Raw genomic sequence first — 25,676 nt, 5'->3', positions numbered from 1 at the left:
GGGTATTACTAACAACCTCATTAAATGGTAAGTTTTAAGATACATTAATACAGTGCATCCTTACAATACAGCTCCTTTCTCTCTGGTTATACACATTTAAACCTTTATGGCTGTTTAGGGCAGCACCCCTATCATAGAGATAGATATAATTTTGGGGTATCCGCGACATTTACCAATACTGTATATGGAATATTAGTGTGCATATATACCCTGCCCTGTAAGGGCCGACTCTAATGCTTACATTAACCCTTTGAGTGCCAAGTTTGCTGCGAGAGATCCTCAAAATATCAGTTAAAAATGCCATTGACTTGGCCGAGTGGTTCCCAAACTTGTCATGTAGCTATTCCTCTAGCTTTGCTTGACCACATCCCCACTTGGCCACACCCACAGCGATCAGTACCACCAATACCACCAATAAATGTTTTTTGTTAATGAGTGTTGTCAATTGTTCTGTGAAAGAAATTGAATTAAAGAAATATATTTTTCTTGGAGTTATGTTTATTATTTTTACAAACAAGTTAATAATAATTTTAGCATTGTTTTAACCCAACTGCTTTGAAAAAGGGACAGTTCATTTTGGCTTAAAGGTGCCCTAAAAAACGTCATGGAGACCCAAAGGGGGCCTTGGACTGAAAAAGTTTGAGAACCACTGGACTTGGCTATACAGTATTTGTATTTAATTCTACTAAAAGAACAGTCGCTGTGAGCAATGCTATGGGACATACTCTACCTTTTATTTTGTAGCATTTTACAACTACGTTTTTTTAGAGAACTGTTCAGTTTACTTTATGCTGCCTTCAGCTTTTTAATCACAAGTAATTTAGTACTGGAGAAAATAATGTATGCATTTACTTACCCTATTAAACCTGCAATCATGGTGGCAGATAATGGATAGCAGTATATAAAAATCAATACAGCCCAAATGAATAGAGAAACACAATATAACATTTCTTCATAGGATGCTGATAACTTTATATTGATTGGCAACTTGTGAAGAAACGTTAAGAGTGCATGGTCACTTAACCCACGTGTCGTTCACATTACCAATAGGGCTCCTGTTTAAATGAACAACTCCAACTTCATAATATAGGTTTTTATTAAAAAAAAAAATTCCACTCTAGAGATTCCTTGTCTAGTTTAGAATATGCTTAGCAAATTAATCTGTTCCCTATACTTTAATTGCCCATTTAACTTCGGTACTTGTGTATTTGAAGGGCGCCCAATTTCCATACATACAGCACCGTAGGAAAATCGCATTGCATCATTTTCCTTAGATAATTTTTAGTGCACCCCTGCCCGCCATTTGCGATGCGATGTGATTTTTCATTGTATAAGCACCCATGCGATGAGATGTGATGGCAATTAATTTTAAAAGCACCCATACACACCGCCACTATCCACGTCACCCTGAAGCGTGGCGAGCAGACGCAGTTACGCATCCTCCCAACTTTTTCATACCCCCACTATCCACATCGGTGTAGAGCAGGCATGTCCAACGTTGGCCCTCCAGATGATGTGAAACTACACATCCCAGCATGCTTTGCAATAGTTTTAGCATTCTCTAATAGCAAAACTGTGGCAAAGCATGCTGGGATGTGTAGTTTCACAACATCTGGAGGGCCAACGTTGGACATGCCTGGTGTAGAGTTTATCTTAGAAAGTGTGGCGAGCGCAGCGAGCCACCGAGCCCAAATCATGGCGAGGGGCCGCGGAATACATGAAAACTAATACGCGGCCCCTTGTTTACATGTATTCCGCGTCGCCTCACCATGCTTTGGGCTCGGTGGCTCACTGCGCTCACCACACTTTATAAAATCCACTCCGCATTGACGTGGATAGTTGGGGTATGAAAAGATCAGGAGGACGCGTAACCGCATCCCCTCGCGGGGCTAGCTGCACTTGCCACGCTTCGGGGTGACGTGGATAGTGGGGGGGTGCTAAATGTATACTGGGGGTGTTGTGCTAAATCTTGTGTGCTATGCGATCGCATGCGATCCGCGGCCAGGGTGCAGTGAATAAATTAACTAGTGAGATCGCATCGCATGGAAACCGAGTGCAATGCGATTTCACTACGCAGAATAGACCACTAAGCATAATAGTTTAGTGGGCACCCTGCAAATACACAAGTACCTTAACTTCTGTCCCTGCTAAAGTATATTAACCATGCCGCCATGCTCCCATTAACTTTGCTTTATGAAACTGACATATATGCAGATGTCGCACTTGTTTTGGCTATATCAGTATATATATAAAATACTAACTACGGTACTTGTGTAGTTTCACGGCGCCACCACATGCACGTCAACCACCGGTACAACTTTTTGGACCCAGACACTGGGGTGCATACACAGAATATTAAAAGGCTCTGGGAATGGAGGAATAAGAGGCAGAGGGGCACTGTACGCCAATACCTGGAATCTTACAAGAATTTCTGTGGCATAAAACCCTAGGGGCAGAGGATGCATTCCTGCGTATATTACATGCTTTAATTCTCGTCCCAACTGCCAACAAAGCAGCCAACGCCGAGGATGATGCAGCTGCGTCGACACCAGCTGCATCTGCAGGGGCTACTGTCAGGGAAGAATAAATGTTTTTGACCTTTCTGGGACTTGTTGTTCTATGCTATTATTTAACATTGCTCATTGTTTTTCTTCTTTCTGTCAGTAAAATCCATTTTACAGTTGTCATCATTATTGTTTGAGATGGATGACATGACAGGTGTGAATGTGTTCTTGAAACACCCCCACTATCCATGCCAGCCCCGATGCATGGCCGACCTGTTCATACCCCCCGCTATCCATGGAGTCGACATTACAAAGTGACGCGAGTGCATTACTTTACGTGTATTCCACGTCCCCTCGCGGGGCTCACCGCGCTTCGGGCTCGTTTTCCTTATCCCTCGCTGCGCTCGACACACTTTCTAGTGTGATAGTGGATAGTGGGGGTATAAACAGGTCGGGAGGATGCGTACCGCGTCCGCCCTCGGGAGTCGCTGCGCTCGCCACACTTCGGACTGACATGTATAGTGGGGGTTTTAAATGGAGGCATTTGATAGTATATAACACGGAGCACTGGCAAATGTGTCCTTTATTGTGCATGAGGCGCACGCGTGACCAAACCCCTTACCCTGACTGTCTCCCTAAAGCGGACACAGGTAGGGTTGCCGTACAAATTACTGAAACTCACTTGCCTAGGAGACGCTCGTGCGTCCCAGGCAGATGGAGTGCCTCTTCACCGGCGATCTGGCGCTTACCGGCGCTGTATGAGAGGCACTCACTAGGCTTTCCAGGGGTCACTAGGCTTGCCAGGGATAGAGTTGCAGCTCGCAGGTACAGTACGGTGACTACGCTGCCTGACGGGGACACTACACTGACTACGCTAGGCTACCGTTGGCCTCTGCTGACAGTGTAGCGTGGCACCGTGAAACTACACAAGTACCCTAACTACTCCTCATCTCTAGGAGGTGAAGTACCGCCAGTGACCACTTGAAGCCACTCAACGGACCAAATTACATAACAGAAAGTGAAAGCAATTTTGTCAGGGACACTGATATGGTTTAAACTTGCTGGATATGGAGAAAGGGAGCTGTGAAGACAGAGATTGGAGGTAGGAGCAGAGAGGGAATGGGGGTGGGGTGGAGAGTTTGTGGAATAAAAACATCTCATAGTGAAAGTGAAAACTGTCACAGCTCAAAGTGAACGTTCATAGCAGAAGCTGTCATTTTGACAGGCTCTTAATTAGTACATTTTGATTGATGTTGCTACAATCCTGTCTCAGGATCAACAGCACATGTGGAATGTCAGTTCAAGTGAAGAACTGGCAGAGCTGGGCACGTGAAAAAATAGGATTTTTATACCTACCGGTAAATCCCTTTCACAAAGTTCATATGGTATACTGGGTTCTCATTACATTGGGGAAGAAGAGGTGCTTCGCAGGAGACAGGCACATAGAACTCTTTACAGTGGGTGTACTGGCCCCTCCCCTCTACTTCCTGCTCCACATCCTCAGTTAAGGAAAAACTGTGCCCGAGGAGAATGAATGTATGTGAGGTAAGGATATAGGTATATGTGAGTGCGGTGAGATTCATACCAGCACACCCTTAAACATTTATAACTGGTAAATAAAACAGTTAACAACTTGTAGAACACTACAAGCAAATATCACCTAAGTGACAACATAGGCAACAAGCCAAAATACGTCACACCTTGAAGTGACAACCAGATGCTGTCGAACTCTACACGGAGGCGGGTTCCCAGTATACCATATGAACTTCGTGAAAAGGATTTACCGGTAGGTGTTAAAATCCTATTTTCACTATCATTCATATGGTATACTGGGTTCTCAATACATTGTGGATGTCCCAAAGCTTCCAGAAAGGGGGGGGGGGGGGGGACGAGGACGTGCGTAGACTGCTGCAGCACCGCCTGCCCAAACTGGGTATCCTCTTTGACCAGGGCGTCAAATTTGCAAAACTCTACAAAAGTGTGTTGAGCCGACCAAGTAGCAGCTCTGTATAAATGCAGAGCCGACACACCCCGAGCAGCCGCCCAGGATGCGCCTAGCGCTCTCGTGGAATGAGCCTTCACAGAGGTGGAACCGGTAAGTCAGCTGCTCTTTAAGCAATAGATTGTATTGAGGCCGGCAAACCCTTTTTCTGGGCATCATAAAGCACAAAAAGACAAAATTAAATGAAGAAAAACTCTATTCAGTAGCTCTGTAAGTGCAGCCTCGCCGAGGGCACATTTTTCTAAACAGAAGATGTGGAGCAGGAATTAGAGGGGAGGGGCCAGTACACCCACTGTAAAGAGTTCTATGTGCCTGTCTCCTGCGGAGGACCCCTTCTTCCCCAATGTATTGAGAACCCAGTATGCCATATCAATGATAATGAAATGTTATTTAGGGGCTTATTCTGCATTGCATGTTGCTGCGACCATTATAGAATATTTTGCTAATGCTAGTAAAAGCCCTTCCCCTGGTGAAGTGTGCTTCTGAGTGTGCAAGTACTTGAAAGCCCACTCTGTGCATCTGCAGTTGCAACCATCAAAATCAGCATTGGGACGTGTACTAACCCCATACTGGGTGCAGAAATTCATTCCAAGCTCGGCCTCCAATGTCATATCCATTAGACGAAATACCTTTGTACAACTGCATAGTCACCTCCCAAGCCGACGCATGGGCTAATATTTCCATGCAACTGATCAATGTGCAGTACAAAGCATGAGAGGTAACAGATGTCACACCAACAATATTATTTACACTAATGAGTTACATGTGTGGACATCCCTTGGTCTCTTATTACCCACAGCTACAAGCAAGGAAGCAGAAACATAGTGCTCTGCCTACACGTGTAACCTTATATCACACTAACAAGCAGTTATACTTAGGAATAATTGTATTCTTTAAACACTATCAGACACTGTGCTGGAGGCATTATACTGTATATGATATCCTGTTTACATAATTAGATTGCAGAAATAGATTACATTGTTCATGTCCTAGAATCTGAGCTGGGGAGAAGTTTCTGCTAAAGTGCAGTAAATAAGGCAGAATTTCTCCATATTATGAGTTACAGTCACACATAATGATCACAAATACTCTGAAGCACAGTACTATGCAACATGTATACAGAAATGGCTCACTTACCAAATGACAGCTGGGAACACTGGATACAAATTGAGCTCCTTGACAACCTAAGATGAAACCAGCGAGGTTCAGCAATACACAGACCACTGACAACATGACAAACAGGTTTACCTTGAATAGAGAAACACATAGAAAATGTTAATGACCATAGCTTTATTTGAAATATAAAGATTTGCACCCCATAGAAATGATCAATATTCTATGAAACTAATAACAATGTCACAGCTACTTACTGGCCAGGAATGCTTGGGAGAGAGCAAGCAATTCTTCAGAAATGGTGCTTACTAACCTATAAGGCACGCATGGGAATGCAGCGGTGACACAAACGGCACCAATTCCACTGTACATGAGTAAACCAGCTAGCTGGGTCATACACTGCACATGAGTGAGCCAGCTAGCCAGGGGAATAACAAGAACTTTGTGGGCCCCATAGTAAAACTTTTAATGGACCCCCTAACACTCAATAGGAGGCAGGTGCATGGCACATGGCTCCAGCAACACTGTATAGGACACATCTGTAAACTGCCTCACACATGTATACATATAGTGCATCTGACACATACTGTACATATATACATGCACTTGACTCTCACATACATGCACTGCCGCTCTCATTCATACATGCATTGCCTCTATCATTCAGGCATACATACCAGTGGCTTAACTACTGTAAGGCAGCCCCAGCAGCCGCTTGGGTGAACAAGCAGCAGCAGGGTCTGTGTAGGCGACGGCACCCGCTTGACGCACTGACATGCTGCTGCCTGCCGCTGCCCACTGACTGAGCACTGGAGGCGAGTCAGCCGCAGCGCGGGTGGGGTCATGGCAGAGATGTCAAATTCCACCACTGATTCAATTGACTGTACACAGAGCCGGCTATTGGCTACTGTGTACAGGATGGGCGTGTTAGGGCTGCCTGGGATGCGACGGAGCCAGGGGAAGCAGCAGTGTATGCTAGTCTCTCTTCCTCTTTCCTGCTTCAGCTTCTCCGTTATGCTTGTGACGTCATCACGTCACACGCTGGGGAAACATGCTGGAGAGAGCCTGGAGGGGGGGGGGGTGCCACAAACTTTTTGGCAGAGGGGAGCAAAATTTATAGTTGTGCCACTGATACATACATAGATACAATGATGCTCAGAAGAGCTTTAACAGAGGAGGGGCGCCTGTGTGCAGACTCTGGGTGGGCCCCCTCCTCTCCGCTGTACCGTAGGCCCTGTGTGGGCTGATGCCGGGCCATGGAGCCCCTTGTGTTGGTTGCTCCTGCTGGGCCACACACTGCACATGAATGAGCTGGCTAGCTGGGTCTCATACACAGTGCACATGAATGAGCCAAGTAGCTGGGTCACACATTGTACGTGAATCAACCGGCTACCTGGGTCACATACACACTGCACATGAATGAGGTGGCTAGCTGGGTCACATACACAGTGCACATGAATGAGCCAGGTAGCTGGGTCACACATTGCATGTGAATCAGCCGGCTAGCTGGGTCACATACACACAGGGCCGGTGCCACCACTAGGCAGCTCTAGGCATTTGCCTAGGGCGCCGGCCACTGGAGGGCGGCAGTTCGCCCCTCACCCCCAGCATGGAGGGTTAGCATAGGTGCTGGAGTGGGCAGGGGTGTCCGTGCCGCGGGGGTACCTGCGGCGCTGTGTATAAAGCTGGCGGCGGGGTCCCTGCAGTGAATAGAAAATAACTAGCGCTATGCGGCAGCACGGGAAGCGCTGATGGGTTTGAAAACACCTGCCGCACACTGATTGGCTGAGATTCAGCCAATCAGTGTGTGGCCTCGTGTTTTCAAAATCAGAAGCGCCCCCCCGGGCACCGGGGCGCCCCCATCCCGACTCACCTGGGGGGGGGGGGGGGGGGGGGCTGGAAATGGCATATACAGTAAAGAGTGGACTTTAACCTGATGAGGCTTTTAACTCCCTCTCTCTCTTTCTCTATATGCACAGGAGTATTATTGATATTTATATGTATTTGTTATATGTATATTTTTGTTTTGTATATATGCTTGTTATTTTATGGTATTGATATTAAACATTTTTAAATTATGCTTACAGTGTCTATGATACATTGGTAGCGCTCCCATTTTCATGTTTCTCAAACACAGCTTGCAACACGGCAGTTAGGAGACGGTTTGTACTTTATCTCTCTCCATTTTGAACCTTATTCTGGTTTAAATCGGACCCCCGCACATTCACACGGGGCTCAGATAATAATTATTTATGCGCATGTGCAGCCGCTGTGTGTGGGTGTGTTATTCACCAGGCGCTCGCATACAACAGTGTGGATGGGGGGCGTTGGGTGGCAGGCTGGGGGAATCGCCCATGAAACGCTGGGCGCTCCCATGGTAATTCCCGGGTGATGCGGGTGCGAGGGGCCGGCAGCTGGCGTCAGTGGATGTCAACTGCCCCCCTGTCCTCATACAGGGCACCCGCAGATCAGAGAAACCATAGAAGTGTCTTTGATCTTGATCGGATGCGCACTCCCGGGGATCTTGCTAAATCTTCTGCATGAAAAATCTGAAGATTTAGTAAAAGATCAACAGGAAGGCACATGAGATCTTAAGATAAATCTTTGGTGAAAATGTGCGTTTGCCTGAAATCTTTTGTACACAACAGACAAAAGATTTCAACACAAATGTATGCAGCTAAGAATAATTGCCCATAGCAAGAAGTGATAGGCGGAGCTCTACTAGTCACTAAAGGGGTTATTTTGGTTGATTTGCAGCCTTGCAAGTCCACCAAACCCCACCTTGCAAATGGTTAGCTGGCGCCACCCATTGTAAAGGAGACTCGCTCACAGGGGCTTCCGAATGGATGTTACACAGTAACATCCATTTTTAGGGCAGGGGGAACCTCCCACATTCTGTGAGGAAGGTGCACGACATATAAAAGTGACGCTCAAGTCACTTACATATGTGTGCACGCTGGGAAGGAAATGGGCAGGCAGCTAACATCTGGTGATGTCAGCTGCCCGTCTCCCACCCCTGCATCATGGCCTCATTAGCATGGGAACGCCCAGCATTCTCATGGGAATGCCAATAAAACACTGGGTGTTCCTATATGCTAAAGGGGCCGCCCCTCTCCACCCCCCACCTGCTGTCCTGGGTGCGTGTATGCGGTGAATAGTCTGTTCATCGTGGGTGCACGCACAGTGCGTATGCACATGCGCAGGGCCGGCGCCACCACTAGGCAGCTCTAGGCATTTGCCTAGGGCGCCGGCACCTGGAGGGTGGCAGTTCGCCCCTCACCCCCAGCGAATTTGCGGCCCCGGCGTCCCTGCAGTGCTGGGGCGGTCAGGGGTGTCCCTGCCGTAGGGGTACCTGCGGCGCCGTCATGTGTATAAAGCTGGCTGCGGCCGGCGGGGTCCCTGTAGTGAATAGAAAATAACTAGCGCTATGCGCGCGGCGGCGCGGGAAGCGCTAGTTATTTTCTATTCACTGCAGCCAGCTTTATACACATGACGGCGCCGCAGGTACCCCTATGGCACGGACTCCCCTGACCGCCCCAGCACTGCAGGGACGCCGGGGCCACAAGTTTTCTACACAGGTACCACCCCCCCTCCCCCCGACTCGCCTGGGGCGCTCCGGTGCCTTGCACCGGCCCTGCACATGCGCAGTACAAAAACATTGCTCCCTGTGCAAATACAGTCCTGCTGCGAACGGACCAGAAACAGGGCCTAAGTGATTATCGCATAGCATACAAAGCAAGCCTTGCCCGTCACACTGTAATCACAAATATATTGTTAAATAATAAAGAATTGTAATCTTCACCCCTTCACTGGTAACGCATTTCTCTGTTCTGTGATTAGCATATCTCAGCTCACATGGGGGCAGATGTATTATAATACTTCCTGCTTCGCCTCATTAACGAGGCGAAGCAGGACGGGAGACCGACAAGATGTATTAACATCTTGTCCGCCGAAGCCTCCGGCTATGTCCCCTCCTGGAGATAGCGCATCAGTTTACACTGATGCCTCCTGTCCCCAGGCCAGCTGCACTGGGCATGCACGGGATCTCGCTTCTCACACGAGATCCCTAGCGCAGCCCAGACCTAAAAGCAGGGACAGCGCTGTCCATGCTGTTTAGATAGGGCTTAGCCAGCCTGATGCTGGTGAAGCCAAAAGCGACAGCGGGCGGATGGCATAATTTAGATGGCAGCGCCGATATGGACTGGTGCGCATAGCGCCCCTGTCCTGTACCGCATCCCGGCTCCTTCATACATAGGGGAGAAGCGGTATAGTGCACATAACGTGCGCTGATATCCCTTCTCCCCCATAACAACCCTTCATACATCTGCCCCATGTTATGGTATCATCTGATATTGACTTCAGCGGCAGTATTTGTGCAGTAAAACATACCTTCTGTTTAAAAAATTTAAATAAATCATTGCAGTTTCTTCCTACTCAACAGGCACAGTAGTTTGGAGAATTGGCACAACAGTGGGATCTAAAATATTTTTAAATTACCTAAAAGTAGGCAAAACCATTAAAAAGAAAACACATCATTCTTTTCTAAATCAACCCATTGTATTTCTACTGCTGCCATGTGGTACTACAAAGTTTTGTCAGATTTTGAGGACTGTAGGGGTTGAAAAGGCACAAAACAAAAAATGGGGAAAGCACATTAGCCAGAGAACAAGATAAAATACTGCATCATTTTCTAAACCAAGCCTAGAAGGCACAATAGTTTACAGAATGTGGTGTGCAACTTTTATACATTATTTATTTACTCAATTACAGTTGAGCAAACACTTTAAAAAGAAGGAATGTCATGCTATTCTCAAATTCTCCTGCTGTGCCAACTACTTTGACCCACTTGTATTGGTTGAGTAAGCATAAAGTGTGCACCAGAAATACACACACACACACACACTTAAAACCAGTGTTATCATAAGCACACATTCCTTTAAAGGGGCATACACATGTAGAGATGTGTGCTAAGCAATTTTGCTAAGCTATTTTGGATAGGTGATTTCCCTGTATCCAGATCTCCCATGGGGAGCACATGCAGAGATTTGTGCTGAGCGATTTTGCTTAAGCAAAAAAAAGTCTGGGTAGTGGTTCAGAATACGATTGCGATCACTATCCCTCATTCTGTACAAACAGAGAGATTTGCAGTCACCGGCTAAGCAATTCGACTAGATTTTGACTGTATGCACTGACGCTCGGGGGCATACACGGAGAGATCTGTCCTTAGATTGCAGATTGCTCAGAAAAAAGCACAAAATCTGTGTGTATGCCCCTTTAATAAGATGTCCCCTTATTTGAAGTCCCGTTTAACAATTGTAAGCAACATCAGTGAGTAATGAAAGCATTGATATTCTTTTATTATTATTATTATTTGTACATAAGTCAAATACATCATACTCTGCTCTCTTCTGTAACATTTTAAATATTTTTTTTTAGTCCTCCATAGAGATGTCTGAAACAAAATATGTAGAGTTGCATCAAATGTTTTAAACATGACATGGTATATTTACTAAAATGTGGGTTTTTAGCAGTGGAGAGGTTGCCCATAGCAACCATTCAGATTCTTGCTATTTTATTTTAGAAGGCACTAGAGACATGATCAGTAGAATCTGTTTGGTTGCCATGGGCAACACATCCACTTAATTTTATAGAATGTACAAGATAAATGATAGCCAGAAGTTGATAGGAGGTTCATGTCCCTTTACAATCTCTAATTATCTGCCAAAATGCACTTTACTAATTATTTGAATAAATGTGGAGTGTTTCACTTACTAGGAGAACCATGGGCTTCTTCCAAGTGGTTAACCCTATAATGCCAGACAGGATTACCTGCAAAAGAGATTAAAATCAATCTCAATATGTAAAACAAACATATTCAAGAATGGAAACAAAAAGGAACGAAAATATTACAATGATGTTAATACTAATATTAATATACCCCTTTTCATACAGAGGCCTGGCAAGCTGGCTCAACCTGGGTCCTTTCTCTGTGTAAAAAATGCTGGGGCTTCAAACCTGGTAGTGACCCGGGACTTTAGACTACATACCCTCCAACATGACCCATTCCATTAGGTACAAAATTCTCTGTTCCTGGACTTCCCTGCCAGTGGCAGTTACAGAGGTTGGACTCCAGCACAGTCCAAAATTCAAAGAGGGGGGGTCACATCAACTGCCAGTGAGTCCAGGACAGTGATGTTTAAGATGGCAGTAGGTGTGGCTCCCCTTTTTGCATATTGGACTGTGCTGCAGCCTCACCTCTGTAACTGCCACTGACAGGGAAGTCCAGAAACAGAGCATGTTGTACCTAATGGAATGGGTCATGTTGGAGGGTATGAGACTAGGGGGTCTATTCAATGCCGTGGGCGAGTGGTGACAGCGAGCAAGGCTTCCTGCTCGCTGTCACCGCTCGCCCTGTCAGTATTTAACTCACCCCCCTCATACGCCAATTCCCCAGAAGCAGCGAGACTCGCGGCTAAATACAGCGAGTTTGCTGCATTAGCCATAGGTCTCGCTGTTTGGAGGAATCCTCGCTGTCCGGTGACGGCGAGGATTCCCCCGGAACGCTGAATAGGGCGAGCGGCCGGCGATGGGGTAAAACAGCGAGGATTGCCGCGGCGAGCACCATTGAATACTACCCATTGACATTTATTGAAACAAACAGAGATAGTGACACCAACTTTTCCGTGCATATTCCCGAATGCAAATTCTTGCCCTAGGAATTTATTCTTTTAAATGAAAGGGGGTAATGAGCGGGGACCAGGATTCAAAAGCTGCATAAAAGCTGGGTCGAAGTGGTATTAGCAAAATGGATGGAAGAAAATGTATTTATTAACATTAGACAAGATTTGTATGGTAGAAAAACTGCTTATTGTTGTCCTTTCAATAATGGGTATTGCCACAATGGGTCATACCACACCGCACACCCTGCACCCATATATTATACTTACCCCTCTGGAGTCCTGCGGTGGAGTTCCTGCACTGCAGACAGAAATCACTTGAAAAATGGCAGTTTCCCAGAGTTCTGCACATGCGCACTTGAGATGTCCCCGGGAATAAGGCACGGGTGCCATGCTCCTGTAGACCTGTGCATGTGCAGTAGACTCTGGTGTAATGCCATACTCCTGCCAGAGAGGAGGAGGAACGCAAGGGAGGCACGATTGACAGATGCCCACTGAACAATTTCACTCACTGGTACTGGCGATTATGGGAAAAAGGGAAAAATAGGGGGCACTAAATACATAGACAGTAAACTAACACACTATTAATATAATGTATCCGGCTAGATACACATAATACAAAGTATATATACAATAACACCCGAAGGTAGGGCACAACAGTTTTAATACAATCATTAAAAGAAAAAAAATCACATGACAATAGTGTATCCCTCTTCCTATGCAGTATGCAGTGACCACTTCCAGCCAGGGGAATTTTAGCTGGGTGCTGGTGAGTATCTGCCTTATATCACAGTGCTGTCATTGAACACAGCTATTTTGGCTGTCTTCTAGACTCCCAGTGCCACACTTTTAATTGCAGCAGCATAGTTTATATTATTCAGTATGTATATTCACTTCTACCTCTGCCCAGGAGCGCTCTCTATTGTAAATACAAACACCTAGCATAGGGAGAGTTAAGCCCTGCACACACGGTGCGATTTATTTTCTATTCAATCCCAATTCGATCGGGATTGATATAACAACTTGGCGTTGATAGTGGGGGTGCATTTAACATTGTAAGCACCCATCAGGGTGCTTGTACAATTAAAAATCGCATCCCATGCCATTTGCTGGCATGCAATGCTATGCAATACTTCATTGTACAAGCACTCCTGTTAATTTAACATGAATATCGCATCGCACACCACTAAGTATGGTATGCGATGGGCGCCGTGCTAGGAAACAAGTACCGTTTATTTTTCACTGTTCCACAAATTTTCCACGGTTTACAAATAGAATTTCAACAAATTGTTGGCAAAATCAATAACTTTAAGTTATTATAATAAAATGGTTAATATACACAGTTAATTTAACATTGAATACGCTTCTCATAACAAAAATTAAAAATAAATAACACTGTATTCTACATATTCCAAAAATAAAATGCACTATAAAAGGAATTCATTTTTTTTTTTTTTACAAGGACAAATGTGTTGACTTTTAACAGTAGGAATTTAAAGCTCATGCTGTGTACACACTTGTACAATCTGCACGAGATCCAGATGAGATTTTGACGGGATGCGGTCATCTATTAGAATGAACTTAGGTCTACAGTCATTAGGTCGACCCCACTAGGTCGACTGGCAGGAAGGTCGACCTGACTTAAGGTCGACATGGGCCAAGGTCGACATGACTTCAGGTCGAATTTGCATAACGGTTGACATGAGGAAGGTCGACTGGTCATAAGGTCGACATGGGTTTTTCACTGTTTTTTGAGCCGACATGTGCCGACAGGCGGTATTTCATGCCCTACCATCCACTAGGGCGTGGTGGGAGAATAAAATAGTGTGCCGAGCGCAGCGAGGCACCGTGCCCGAAGCATAGCGAGCGATGCGAGGGTCCGATTCTCATTGCCAACTGTGTCCATGTCGACTGTGTCGACATTCGGATAAAAAAACAGTGAAAAACCCATGTCGACCTTATGACCAGTCGACCTTCCTCATGTCGACCTTTATGCAAATTCGACCTTAAGTCATGTCGACCTTGGCCCATGTCGACCTTAAGTCAGGTCGACCTTCCTGCCAGTCGACCTAGTGGGGTCGACCTAATGACTGTAGACCTAAATGCAGTCTGACGAATGATCCCATTCCGATTTTGACTATGTATACAATTTAGACCTGGGGTAGCCAACCCTAGTCCTCGAGAGCTACCAACAGTGCATGTTTTGCAGGTCTCCTCACAGAATCACAAGTGAGCTAATTAGCTCCATCTGTGGATCTTTTAAAATGTGTCAGTGATTAATGAGTGCAGCTGTGCAGCAGCTAGGTTGTCTGGAAAATGTGAACTGTTGGTAGCTCTCGAGGGCTAGGGTTGGCTACCACGGATCTAGATGAGCAATACAGGCACTTAGGGGGTGGGATGTAAAGCTATCTGCTCACACCTGGTGGGGGAGGTCAATCCCCTATTGACAAATCAAAAAGAAAAAGGAAAGGGTGGAGGAGCGCTCTACCTGTTACACACTGATCAATTGGGTATTACAATAAAATATCAAAATTGAAAATAAAACATATATTAACAACAATAATATAAGAGAGAATATAAAATGCAGATCTGCTCTATATAGTCTATGTAGCCAAGACTTTTCGCTTGCCCACGCTACGGGAGCGCGAGCCACCGCACCCGTAGTGTGGGCAAGCGAAGCGAGCCCCGCAAGGGGACACAGACGCTGCTGCGACTGAGACGCTGCCGCCGTGAAACTAAACAAGTACCCTTCTATCTTCTGTACACACTCACAGATCAAGAGGGTTATTCAAACCTGATCGCTAGTGTGCGAATTTGCAAGCCTATCGATTATCAAAAGACTGCACATGTGTACAGATTGTAGCGTGCATGCGCGAGGCCAAACAGCAACAAAAATCAGCTTCTAATCTAATCACCCTCCTGAACGGACTGACAGAAAGCCAGCTTTTGGGGATGGTGACCTGCTGTTTTCTGGGAGTGTCAGAAGAAACGCAGATGTGCCAGGAACTGTCTCGAAACGCGTCAGTGTTATGCCCATCTTACACCAAGACCACTGCCATGGACTTCAATGACCGGACTGGGGGCCAGATTCTCTAAGCTTCAAAAGTGATAAAATGGAGAGTGATAAACAGCCAGCCAATCAGCTCCTACCTGCCATGTCACAGGCTGTATTTGAAAAATATCAGACAGGAGATGATTGGCTGGCTGTTTATCACTCTCCATTTTATCACTTTTGAAGCTTAGAGAATCTGACCCTGGATCTTATGCTCAGAAGCCTATGCAGTGCATTCCCAGAACAGGCTGCATCACTTGATACATCTGCAGCTCCTCTTCTCCAAATCTATATTGAACAGTCCTTTTCCATTACTTCTGTGACTGTGGAAACACTGTCACCTTTTAAGCCCCGTACACACGGGGGAAATATATTGCTAGCAATACATTGCTGAGCAATATATTGCCCAGTGTAGGGTTACCACCTAGTCCCTTTAATTCCGGACACATATTAATTATACAGGTTCTGTGGCTGGCTGACTTCAAGACTCCACTTCACCTGATTTTAAACTGCCACAGAACCTGTGTAATTAACATGTGTCCGGAATTAAAGAGACTAGGTGGTAACCCTAGCCCAGTGTCTCCTTTTCATCAGCGACCAGAGATGGTCGCTGATGAAAGGAAACCTCTGCCGGGGATCCGTAGAGGTAATCAGCAGGTTGCAGGAGCAAGCTTCTGCGACCAGCTATTAGAAAGGGGCTGAAAACGGGAGGCAATTTATCGCCGGGGCACACTTCCATCACTGGCAATATGGTCGCGATTTCAGCCCCTATCGCCCCCGTGTGTACACAGCTTTACTTTGCTTTTAAAGGCAGACATTTTACCATTATCACTTTGCTTTGGATATACACATTTCAAATTAGTTGGTACATTATTTCTATAGAAATGTATTTTTAGGGATGATGGGTGAGAGTAGTGAGAGTAGTGAGCCTACACATTTGTGAAGTGAGGGTCATTCAGCAATATGATCTGTTGCGGTTCTAAAGAGACTATCTAGGGTAAATTTACTAAGATGGCAATTCTATTGAAGACAGGATGTTGCCCATAGCAACCAACCGGATTCTATCCATTATCTTCTAGAAGCTGCTAAATAAATAAGAAGTAGAATCTGATTGGTAGCTATTGGCAACATTTCATCTTCAATAGAACAAGTAAATTGACCCCTCTGAGTTTGACTGGAGAATGGACTGATACATAATTACTATTACAGAGCAATTGCAACATGAGCAAAACTTGCTAACAGCCTGAAGTGAGCATATTAAGTAGCTTTGACATATCTTGGAACATTTATGTGTGAAATGTCAACTTCAGTCATCGGATGATTTGCAGGTCGTTATGACATCATTTTAAGAAACCACATTTACAGCTGTGTCTCATTCTTATTCTGAAATTGGAGTGTTCTGATTTAAATTGCATAGAGGACCATATGCACTAAGCTTCAAAAGTGGTAAAACGGAGAGTGATAAACAGACAGCCAATCAGCTCCTACCTGCCATGTCACAGACTGTGTTTGACAAATGTCAGACAGGAGCTAATTGGTTGGTTGTTTATCACTCTCCATTTTATCACTTTTGAAGCTTAGTGCATCTGGCCCAGAGTATGTGCATAGGTATCTTGTCTATTTCTGTTTTATTCCATGTAATTAATAGTCTAATTGGGTACTTCTGTACTTTCACGGCGCCAGCATGGCGCCGCGCGTCAGAGTCCCCTTGCGGGGCTCGCTTCGCTCGCCCACGCTGCGGGCTCGGTGGCTCGCTACGCTCGCCACGCTAATTAAAATCAACTCCATGCCAACATGGATAGTGGAGGTATGAACTATCCATGTTGGCATGGCGTTAACTTAGTTTATTTTACTTAGTTAGTGGCGAGCGTAACCCGGAAGTACGCCTGGCGCCGTGAAAGTAAAGAAGTACCTCTAATTGTTTTAGAAACCGACAGCAGTTCCTGATTGTTGTCTTTGTATAAGAAATTAATGTTCCTAGAAACCAGCTATTATTCAGAGGTCATGTGACAGGCAGGAGAGGGTTTGATTGGTGACAGTAGACACTGTACCCTAGTCATAAAGAAGAGTACCTGATGTGCTCTCAATCAAAGAACTCAGCACATGTAAAACATAGTCACCGTTATCATGCAGCTGCAGCCAGGATCAGCAACAGAAATTGTGGGGCCCGGCACAGTGATATCCCTGGGGCCCCTTTCAACCCCGCCTCAATTGAGCAGTGGATTTCTACTGCATTGTGTATTTAATGTGTTTTTTTTATTATGACAAAAAAAACCTTAATAATTAAAATTCACTGATCACACTGGGCTATAATAGCATATGCGCTATGATATTATATTTGCATTGCATTGTGAATATTTAATTATCAGTGGGGGGGTTTACACTGTCATTTTACCAATGCATCTTCCTGGTACCGACAGTGCCGCTATACGAGGGAGAATAGCCCCCATCTGTTTGGGATTTAAACATTTTAGGCCCAGTATGTGTGTCCTCTTTGACCCTCCAGTTGCTGGCCTTGGCTGCACCACAATGGTTGGGATCTTTGCTGTACTTAAGTATACCTAATATCCTTAGTATTGTTGTTACCCCCGCCAAATATGCTGTCACTGACAGTGTAGTCAGATTTGACTGCATGTTCAGACGACAGGGGGATTCATTAACAACCTTCAGGTGCACATATCGTTACCAATATAGTGGGTACACACCAAATAATATGCATGATATTGTTAACAAGTTAACATGCATATAAGCCCTTATTCTGGTTCACTCGCAAAGGCAAATTCCTTCTCAAGTGGACAGAACCATGTACACTGCAGGGGGGGGCAGATATAACATCTGCAGAGAGAATTAGATTTGGGTGAGTTATTTTGTTTCTGTGCAGGGAAAATACTGGCTGCATTATTTTTACACTGCAATATAGATCTCACTTTGAAGTTAAACCCCACCCAAATCTTATTCTCTCTCTGCACATATTACATCTGCCCCACCTGCAGAGCACATGGTTTTGTCCATTTGAGCAGGAATTTGCCTTTGCGAGTGAACCAGAATAAGGGCCATAGTTAAGAAACATAGCATAGTGTGTACCCAGCTTAAGGACATGTTGGCTCAATTGCAGGCTATGTGTTTACCCTGCAGTGACACCTCTGAGGGGAGCTGGTCACATGGTCATGGTAATAGTAGTGGTTCCTTAGCCAACTTGGATCTAGCATATAGGCACCTATGAATAACACAGGTTCTGTGGGTGGCTAAACTCAAGTCTGCATTTTACCTTGTTGTAATCATCTACAGAAACTCTGTAAATCACAGGTGTCCTGGATTAAAGGGATATTATAGCCAGCCTATATAACTACTCTAGATGCTTCAGCAAAGTGGGCCAAAAGACAAAACTGGACCCCTGTCTCCATTCTATACTAATATCACTTTTACACCCAAATCTAGGATCAGACCCTGTATTTGGAACACGGTTCCAAGCCAGGTCGGATTCTGGATTTGCACTGCGGTGCCGACCCACTGTGTAAATGGCAGTTGTGCTTGGAGATTACATCATCTCCAAGCGACGGGACCGCCGATCGTCGTGCTGGGGCAAAGCCCAGAACCATGGTAAGCTGCTGGGCTTCCCCCAGTCCCCATGCACCCCCCATCTGCGGGGTGAATGGATGCTGTGCACAAACATCCATTCACCTCCTCCCTGCCTCCGCTGCTGTCTGCAGAGTACAGCAGCGGAGGCTTTGTGCCCCCCCCCCCCACCCAACCTCCATGTTGACCTGCATTTGGGCTTCCCCTATTGCTGTAAATGGGAGCCGGGTCTGAAGACCCGGCGTACCCATTTACACTGCTCTCTACACAGGTCCTGCCCGTGTTCTAGCCTAGCCAGGACCTGGGAAGAAGTCCTGTGTAGGGACACGGGTTAAAACCTTAAACACTGCTGATCCGGGTCCACGAGGGAAAAACCTGGGTTTTTGCAGTGCTTTTAGATTAAGCTCATTATACAGAGGGTGACTGGGTTTAACCTTTACTATCACTTAGTTCGTATTGCCGGGTTGCTCTGCCCAGGTTATAAAGTTTGGTGCTTTTACACTGCACCTCGACCTGAGTCATAACGCCAGAAACCCGGCAATAACCAGGGTCCCCCCCCCCCCCACTGCTCATATTTACCAACACCCAGGGAATTGGAGTTAGTTATGCCTGGAGGGTTTGCTGGTCTTCTGGACTCCCTACTGCTGTGACCTTCAGTGCTGTAAAGTGAGCTGCCGCTATGCAGCATCACTTTACTGCACCAGGGTCACAGTAGCAGCAGGGAGTAACAATAACTCTCAGCCCTCACCCGAGCACGGACTACCAGTCCCTGGAAAGGTAAGTATGATTTGTTTAAAGTTAGTTTTTACATTGTAGCTTAGCTAATCCCACTGGCCTGGTCCCAGCACTGCTTTCTCTGACTAGGGGCATATCGCAGTGAGCCCTGTGATTATACCAACTCAAGCTGGCATTACTATCCCAGGGTTCATGGGGTTTTTCTTTACATTTGTTTTTAAATAAATTCAGCCAGATCACAACCATGAGAAATTCTGGTGACTTAAAATGCGGAATAACGGGTTTGAAGCATTTTTTTTTTTTCGAAAACGTCTCCTTTTAATGCATTTAGGTGATACTAAAATAATGTCAGTAAAACTTTTTTTACTAAAATTTGACTCTAAAGACCCATACACATTAGGCAATTTTGAGCTCAAAGTAGCTGAGTTTTCCTGATTTTAGCTATTTTAAGCTAAAAATCGGCTAGTGTGTATGGGCAAACAAAGCAATGATGCGTGCTCCTGCATCACCATCTGTCGCCGCCTTTTTACAAGCTGAGTGAACCACTTCTCCTATGGCATACCTCCCAACCGTCCCGCTTATCGCAGGAACGTCCCATTTATTTGGGACGTTCTCGGGTCCCTCCCACAGCCGACAGTGTCCTGCGGCGGGGGGAGGGGCAGTTGGGAGTCGTCGCCCCCCCCCCTGTGGTCTATTCTTGTATCCATAGGGGCTGGGGGCATAGCCAGCAGCTCACGGAGCTGCTTAGCATGCCCCCACAGCGGTGAAATCGGGGCTTGGCCTCGCGACAGCAGCGCGGGCATAGGCCACACCCCTTTTTGGTAGCCACACCAAAAAAAATTGGTGTGTGAGTTGTCCCGCATCCTTGACAAGAAACGTTGGGAGGTATATGCCTACTGTCTCCTACTGTGGAAAGTGGTTCACACACCCCCGACTCCAAACCCATAACCCCCCCCCCCCCCGGTGAAGATCGCTGGGCTGGGTAAAAATCACTGTGTGTATGCACTGAGCAATTTATCAGCCAATCGATTTTTAAATCATCGCACGGCATACACACTGGGCAAAACCGCTTAGTGTGTATGCACCTTTAGTCTTTAGTCAGGAGCCAATAGAATCATTCTGAGGAGAGGCGTGGAAGATGAATATCTCTGCGTCTCTCCAGTGTCCGAGCGGGTACCAGCCGGGAGAAGCGCGACTTGAAGAGAAGATGCCGGGATCATCGCCAGAGGACCAGGTGAGTAGGATTTCCTTCCACAGGTACCCCTTTGGATTACTACGGATCCTGGACCCCGGACTCTTCAGCCCTGGAGCCCCGGACCCCGGATCCAGGGACCTACCTACGGGCTCAAGATAGGTAAGTATCAGTGTGTTTGTGTAATGTATGTATTAAACTTTTATTTTTCTGGCTTGTCAGTGTGTTTATTTAACTATTTCTTGTACTGTGGAACTACAAGTGCCAGCGGGCCCTTTAATGTCCCGCATGCTGGGACTTGTGGTTCTCCAAGTCCCAGTATGCGGGGGAGGCTTGCTGGGACTCATAGTTCCACGGTATAAGACAATAGTTTTTAATCTATTTTTTTTACACAAATATCAGCTTGATGCTCACAGCCCAGGCGCATCGAGGACAGCACCAGGCTTCAGCCTGGTCAGGTAAGTCCTGGAGGGGGGGACCCCTTTATTGGGGGGGGACCCACTCCCCCAGGACCCCTGGCCAGGCTGACTGGTCGGTAGGGTTAATGCTTTGACCGCGGGACCTTATATAATAAGTGTCCCCCGGCTGTGGCATTACCCTGCTGGCTGGTTGTGCCTGGGGCTGGTTCTTAAAATACTGGGGGACCCCTACTCATTTTGTCCCCCGTATTTTGGGAACTAGCCCCGGCCCTTGAGCCTGGGGTTGGTTTTAAAAAATCAGCGAAGCCCTATTTGTCAGGTTTCCTGATTTTTTTAATACCAGCCCCGGCTCTTTAGCCTGGTGCTGGTTACGGCAGTGGGGGGGACCCCACGCCGTTTTTTTTTTAATCCCCCCCCCCTCATATTTTTTATGGGTTAAACGGGTTTTTAAACGGCAGTGTGAATGTTACAAAAACGGCTTTTAAACGGTAATTTACAGTTTAAAAGCTGCAGTGGGAAAGGGTCTTTATGGCTCTTGCCGTTTAAAAACCTGTTTAAAAATAACAGGTAATGACCCATATCAGCAGTGGGAAAGCAGTATTATACCCCTTTCACATTTAAAACGGTATATTGCCGTTTTTTTCCCATTTTAAAACGTTTAAGGCTGCAATGTGAAAGTGCCAAAGTTGATTTACCGGTTAAAGTTAACTGGTATTTCAACACGGTTAAAAAGCAGAGTCCTACAAGTTTTAAAGCCGTTTTTTAGGCAGTGTGAATGGCTCTATTTCAATGGCTTGAAACGTGTCCCTTGGGGGTTAAACGGGTTGAATGTTTGAATGGTATTAAATGATTTTTAAAACGGTTTTCACCTGCAATGTGAAAGGTCTCAAGGCTCAGACCCGTTTTAAAGTCCCATTTAAGAATACCGTGTCATTACCCATTTCTGCAATGTGAAAGCAGTATAACATACATGCCCATCTGTAAACAACCCCAATTATAAACAATATGGGGAGACTACTGACAGCGGAACATTCCTGCCTCACTGACAGTAGCTCATCCCTGCCTTGCTGACAGCAGCACATCCCTACCGACTGTCGCACATCCCCGTACCACATCCCCACCCATTGACAGTGCCAAATCCCTGCCTCACTGACAGCGCCACATCCCCGCCCCGCTGCCTGTGCCACATCCCCGCTTTGCTGACAGCGCCACATCCCCGCCCTGCTGATATACTGTAGACATTTTTGCCAGAGAAAAAAAAGTATTTCCTCAGCTCTAACATAATGCTCCACTCTTTCTGTCTCTATTACTAATGTACAATATATAAACACTAAACCTATTTGTATTTTACCATTTTTTTTTATTTACAAACCAACAGAACTGTATAGCTAATGTATATGACTATACGTCCTGGAGGTTTCTAATTTGAGCAGACTAGTGCAATCATGACCTCAGACTAGAGCAGGCAAAACTAGTATAATACAAGAGAGAGGAACTTTCCCGTGGCATCCCACATGCACCATCACACAGCCCAGGCATCATGTGAGCTCATGCAGCAGGTGTTTTGTACTCACCGACGATCCAGCCCAGAAGGGGCACGAACTCCTGACCTGGGGTGTCTTGCTGAGTGACAGAGCCCCAAAACTGAGAGCCACGGTGCAACATCCCAGTATGAGCTGCAGCAAGCCCAGGGAAAGCAAAGGTCTGCCTGGCACGGCTAGTCCGGAGCCAGCCCGGCGCCTGCTAGAGGTAGGAGCTGGAGGGGGGCACAGACTAAGGGAGGCAGAACATCGAGGGGGCTGTAGCACCCCACGACTCCTGCGTGGACGGTGCAGAGCTGGATCGCCTGCTGAAGAAGAGGGTGCAGCGTTGCCCATGGAGGAAGAAAGCCCGGCCATGGGACAGCAGGAGCCAGGAAGCAGCACTGGGAGAGACATCATTCGGTCGGGAGGGGAGGGTGGCAATAGCAGTGGAAAGGGGAGGGAGGGAAACTGGATGGGAGAAACCTGATCAGATAGAAAACAGCCGGCCCAATGCGTTCTCCTCACACTAATATGGCACAGTCATGGCATGGCACTGATTCAGCGTCACCATGTACGCATAGATTCGATATGTGCCAGGCTCCAGGAGAGCCCTCTGTCACTGTATCTCTCCATGTAATACGACAGTTACTTCCTGTACTGTTTATCCCTTGCCTGCATAGTCTTCCTCTCCCTGCCACCCCCTTCCCTATCTCCAGTGCTGTTGCTAGAGGACTATCCGACATAGAAGTTTTTAAATAACTCCAGTGCTTCAGTTTCACATTATCTGGCTCAGGTTCAAAGAGGGTGTGTCTAGCAAAGTAACAGTTCCCGTGACACAGTTTTAGCAACAATACTACAGAAGAGGGTAAAAGCCGGAAACATAGTAAATGCATTGAAAATGCCGGAAACCATGTAAAGTGTATTAGAAAAGCCGGAAATCATAGCAAATGCATTGAAAAAGCCGGAAACTATGTAAAGTGTATTAGGAAAAGCTGGAAATCATAGTAAATGCATGTAAAGCATATTAGAAAAGCCGGAAATCATAGTAAATGCATTGAAAAAGCCGGAAACCATGTAAATTGTATTGGGTATGGAAGTTGGATAGACAGCAAGTAGGACGACAAGCATTAGGTCGACACCACTAGGTCGACATGACTGAAGGTCGACATGCAGGAATGTTGACATGACTGAAGGTCAACATGGGTCAGGTCGGCATATCATTAGGTCGATACAAGCATTAGGTCAACATGGGGAAGGTCAACAGTCAAAAGGTCAACATGGGGTTCTTCACCTTTTTTTGTCCCGAATTTCGACACAGTCGACATGGGCACTGAAACTTAGCACCACGTCCCCTCGCTGCGCTCGCCATGCTTTGGGTGCGGTGCCTCGCTACGCTCAGCACATTATTTTATTCTACCACCACGCCTAGTGAATGGTAGGGCATGAAATACCGCCTGTCGGCACATGACGGCTCAAAAGAAGAGGTGTAAAATCCCAATGTCGACCTTTTGAATGTCGACCTTCCCCATGTCTACCTAATGACCTGTTGACCTAACCCATATCAACCTTCCTGCATGTCGACCTAGCGGTGTCGACCTAATGCTTGTAGAGCTAGTAACCGTATCCCAGTATATTAGAAAAGTTGGAAATCATAGTAATGCATTGAAAAAGACAGAAACCATGTAAAGTGTATTAGAAAAGCCGGAAATCATAGTGCATGCATTAAAAAGTTCGGCCATCATGTAAAGTGTATTAGAAAAGCCGGAAATCATAGCAAATGCATTGAAAAAGCCGTAAATCACAGTAAATGCATTGAAAAAGACAGAGACCATGCAAAGTGTATTAGAAAAGCCGGAAATTATAGTAAATGCAGTGAAAAATCCGGAAATCATAGTAAATGCAGTGAAAAAGCCGGAAATCACAGTAAATGCATTGAAAAAGACAGAGACCATGCAAAGTGTATTAGAAAAGCCGGAAATCATAGTAAATGCATTGAAAAAGCCGGAAATCATAGTAAATGTTGAAAAAGCCGGAAATCATAGTAAATGCATTGAAAAAGACAGAAACCATGTAAAGTGTATTAGAAAAGCCGGAAATCATAGTAAATGCATTAAAAAGGTTGGCCACCATGTAAAGTGTATTAGAGAAGCCGGAAATCATAGCAAATGCATTGAAAAAGCCGGAAACTATGTAAAGTGTATTAGGAAAAGCTGGAAATCATAGTAAATACATGTAAAGTATATTAGAAAAGCCGGAAATCATAGAACATGCATTGAAAAAGCCGGAAAAGGCAGCGACCTTACCTTACAGTAGGATTTTGATAATATTTTTGCAAATTAGCTGACATAGGTTCGTGACCCTATACAATAAACATATTTGTTTTTCTCTAGCCAATGCTACAGTATATACAAGAATCTGCTGCTGCTCAATACAACAGGGCCCATTTACCATAGATTGCACATGCATATGCTTTGTCAATACATTTATGCTGCTTTCAGACCGCATAACTGGCTTTGACCCTGTATTTGAAAACGTTTCCAAAAACGGGTCTGCCAGATAAAACCCCTTTCACACCGCAGCTCTTAAACGGTATATTACCGAAAGACAGTTTTTTTAAACAGGTTTTCCTATGGGGCAGCCATTTTCTAAAAGACACTTTTTTCATAAGTGCTTCCGACCATACAGAACTGCAGTGCCGGGATCCACAACGGAGGTACCGGCTGCATGGGGGTAGGTCGACACGGGGGGGGGGGGGGGCGTCGACACGCGCGGGGGGTGTCGACACGCGCGCGGGGCGGCTCCAGTGCTGTGAATATTTAATGAGCGCTCATTAAATATTCACTGTGCTGAATTTAGGACCCAGCTCATTGGCTGGGTCCTAAA

At 45.9% G+C, this 25,676-nt stretch overlaps 1 protein-coding gene across 2 annotated transcripts in view; it reads right to left on the bottom strand.

The window, feature by feature from the left end:
* ENTREP1 (endosomal transmembrane epsin interactor 1) overlaps nt 1-23,577 on the bottom strand; it is a 68,247-nt gene extending 44,670 nt beyond the window's left edge. Inside the window, exons 1-3 of one of the 2 annotated variants that reach the window (XM_083186071.1) lie at nt 22,845-23,577; nt 11,392-11,448; nt 5,644-5,754 (exon numbers count right to left, since the gene is read on the bottom strand). In XM_083186071.1, coding sequence (XP_083042197.1) covers nt 5,644-5,754; nt 11,392-11,448; nt 22,845-23,210 — 534 coding nt within the window. In that variant the 5' untranslated portion in view covers nt 23,211-23,577. The remainder of the gene's footprint in view (nt 1-5,643; nt 5,755-11,391; nt 11,449-22,844) is intronic. The other variant, XM_083186072.1, reaches the window with a different exon arrangement.
* Between the last annotated feature and the right edge of the window lie 2,099 nt (nt 23,578-25,676).

Source organism: Crinia signifera, chromosome 1, assembly GCF_055691185.1.
Source record: "Crinia signifera chromosome 1, ASM5569118v1, whole genome shotgun sequence".
NCBI lineage: Eukaryota > Metazoa > Chordata > Amphibia > Anura > Myobatrachidae > Crinia > Crinia signifera.
This window is presented reverse-complemented; position numbering and strand designations above follow the sequence as displayed.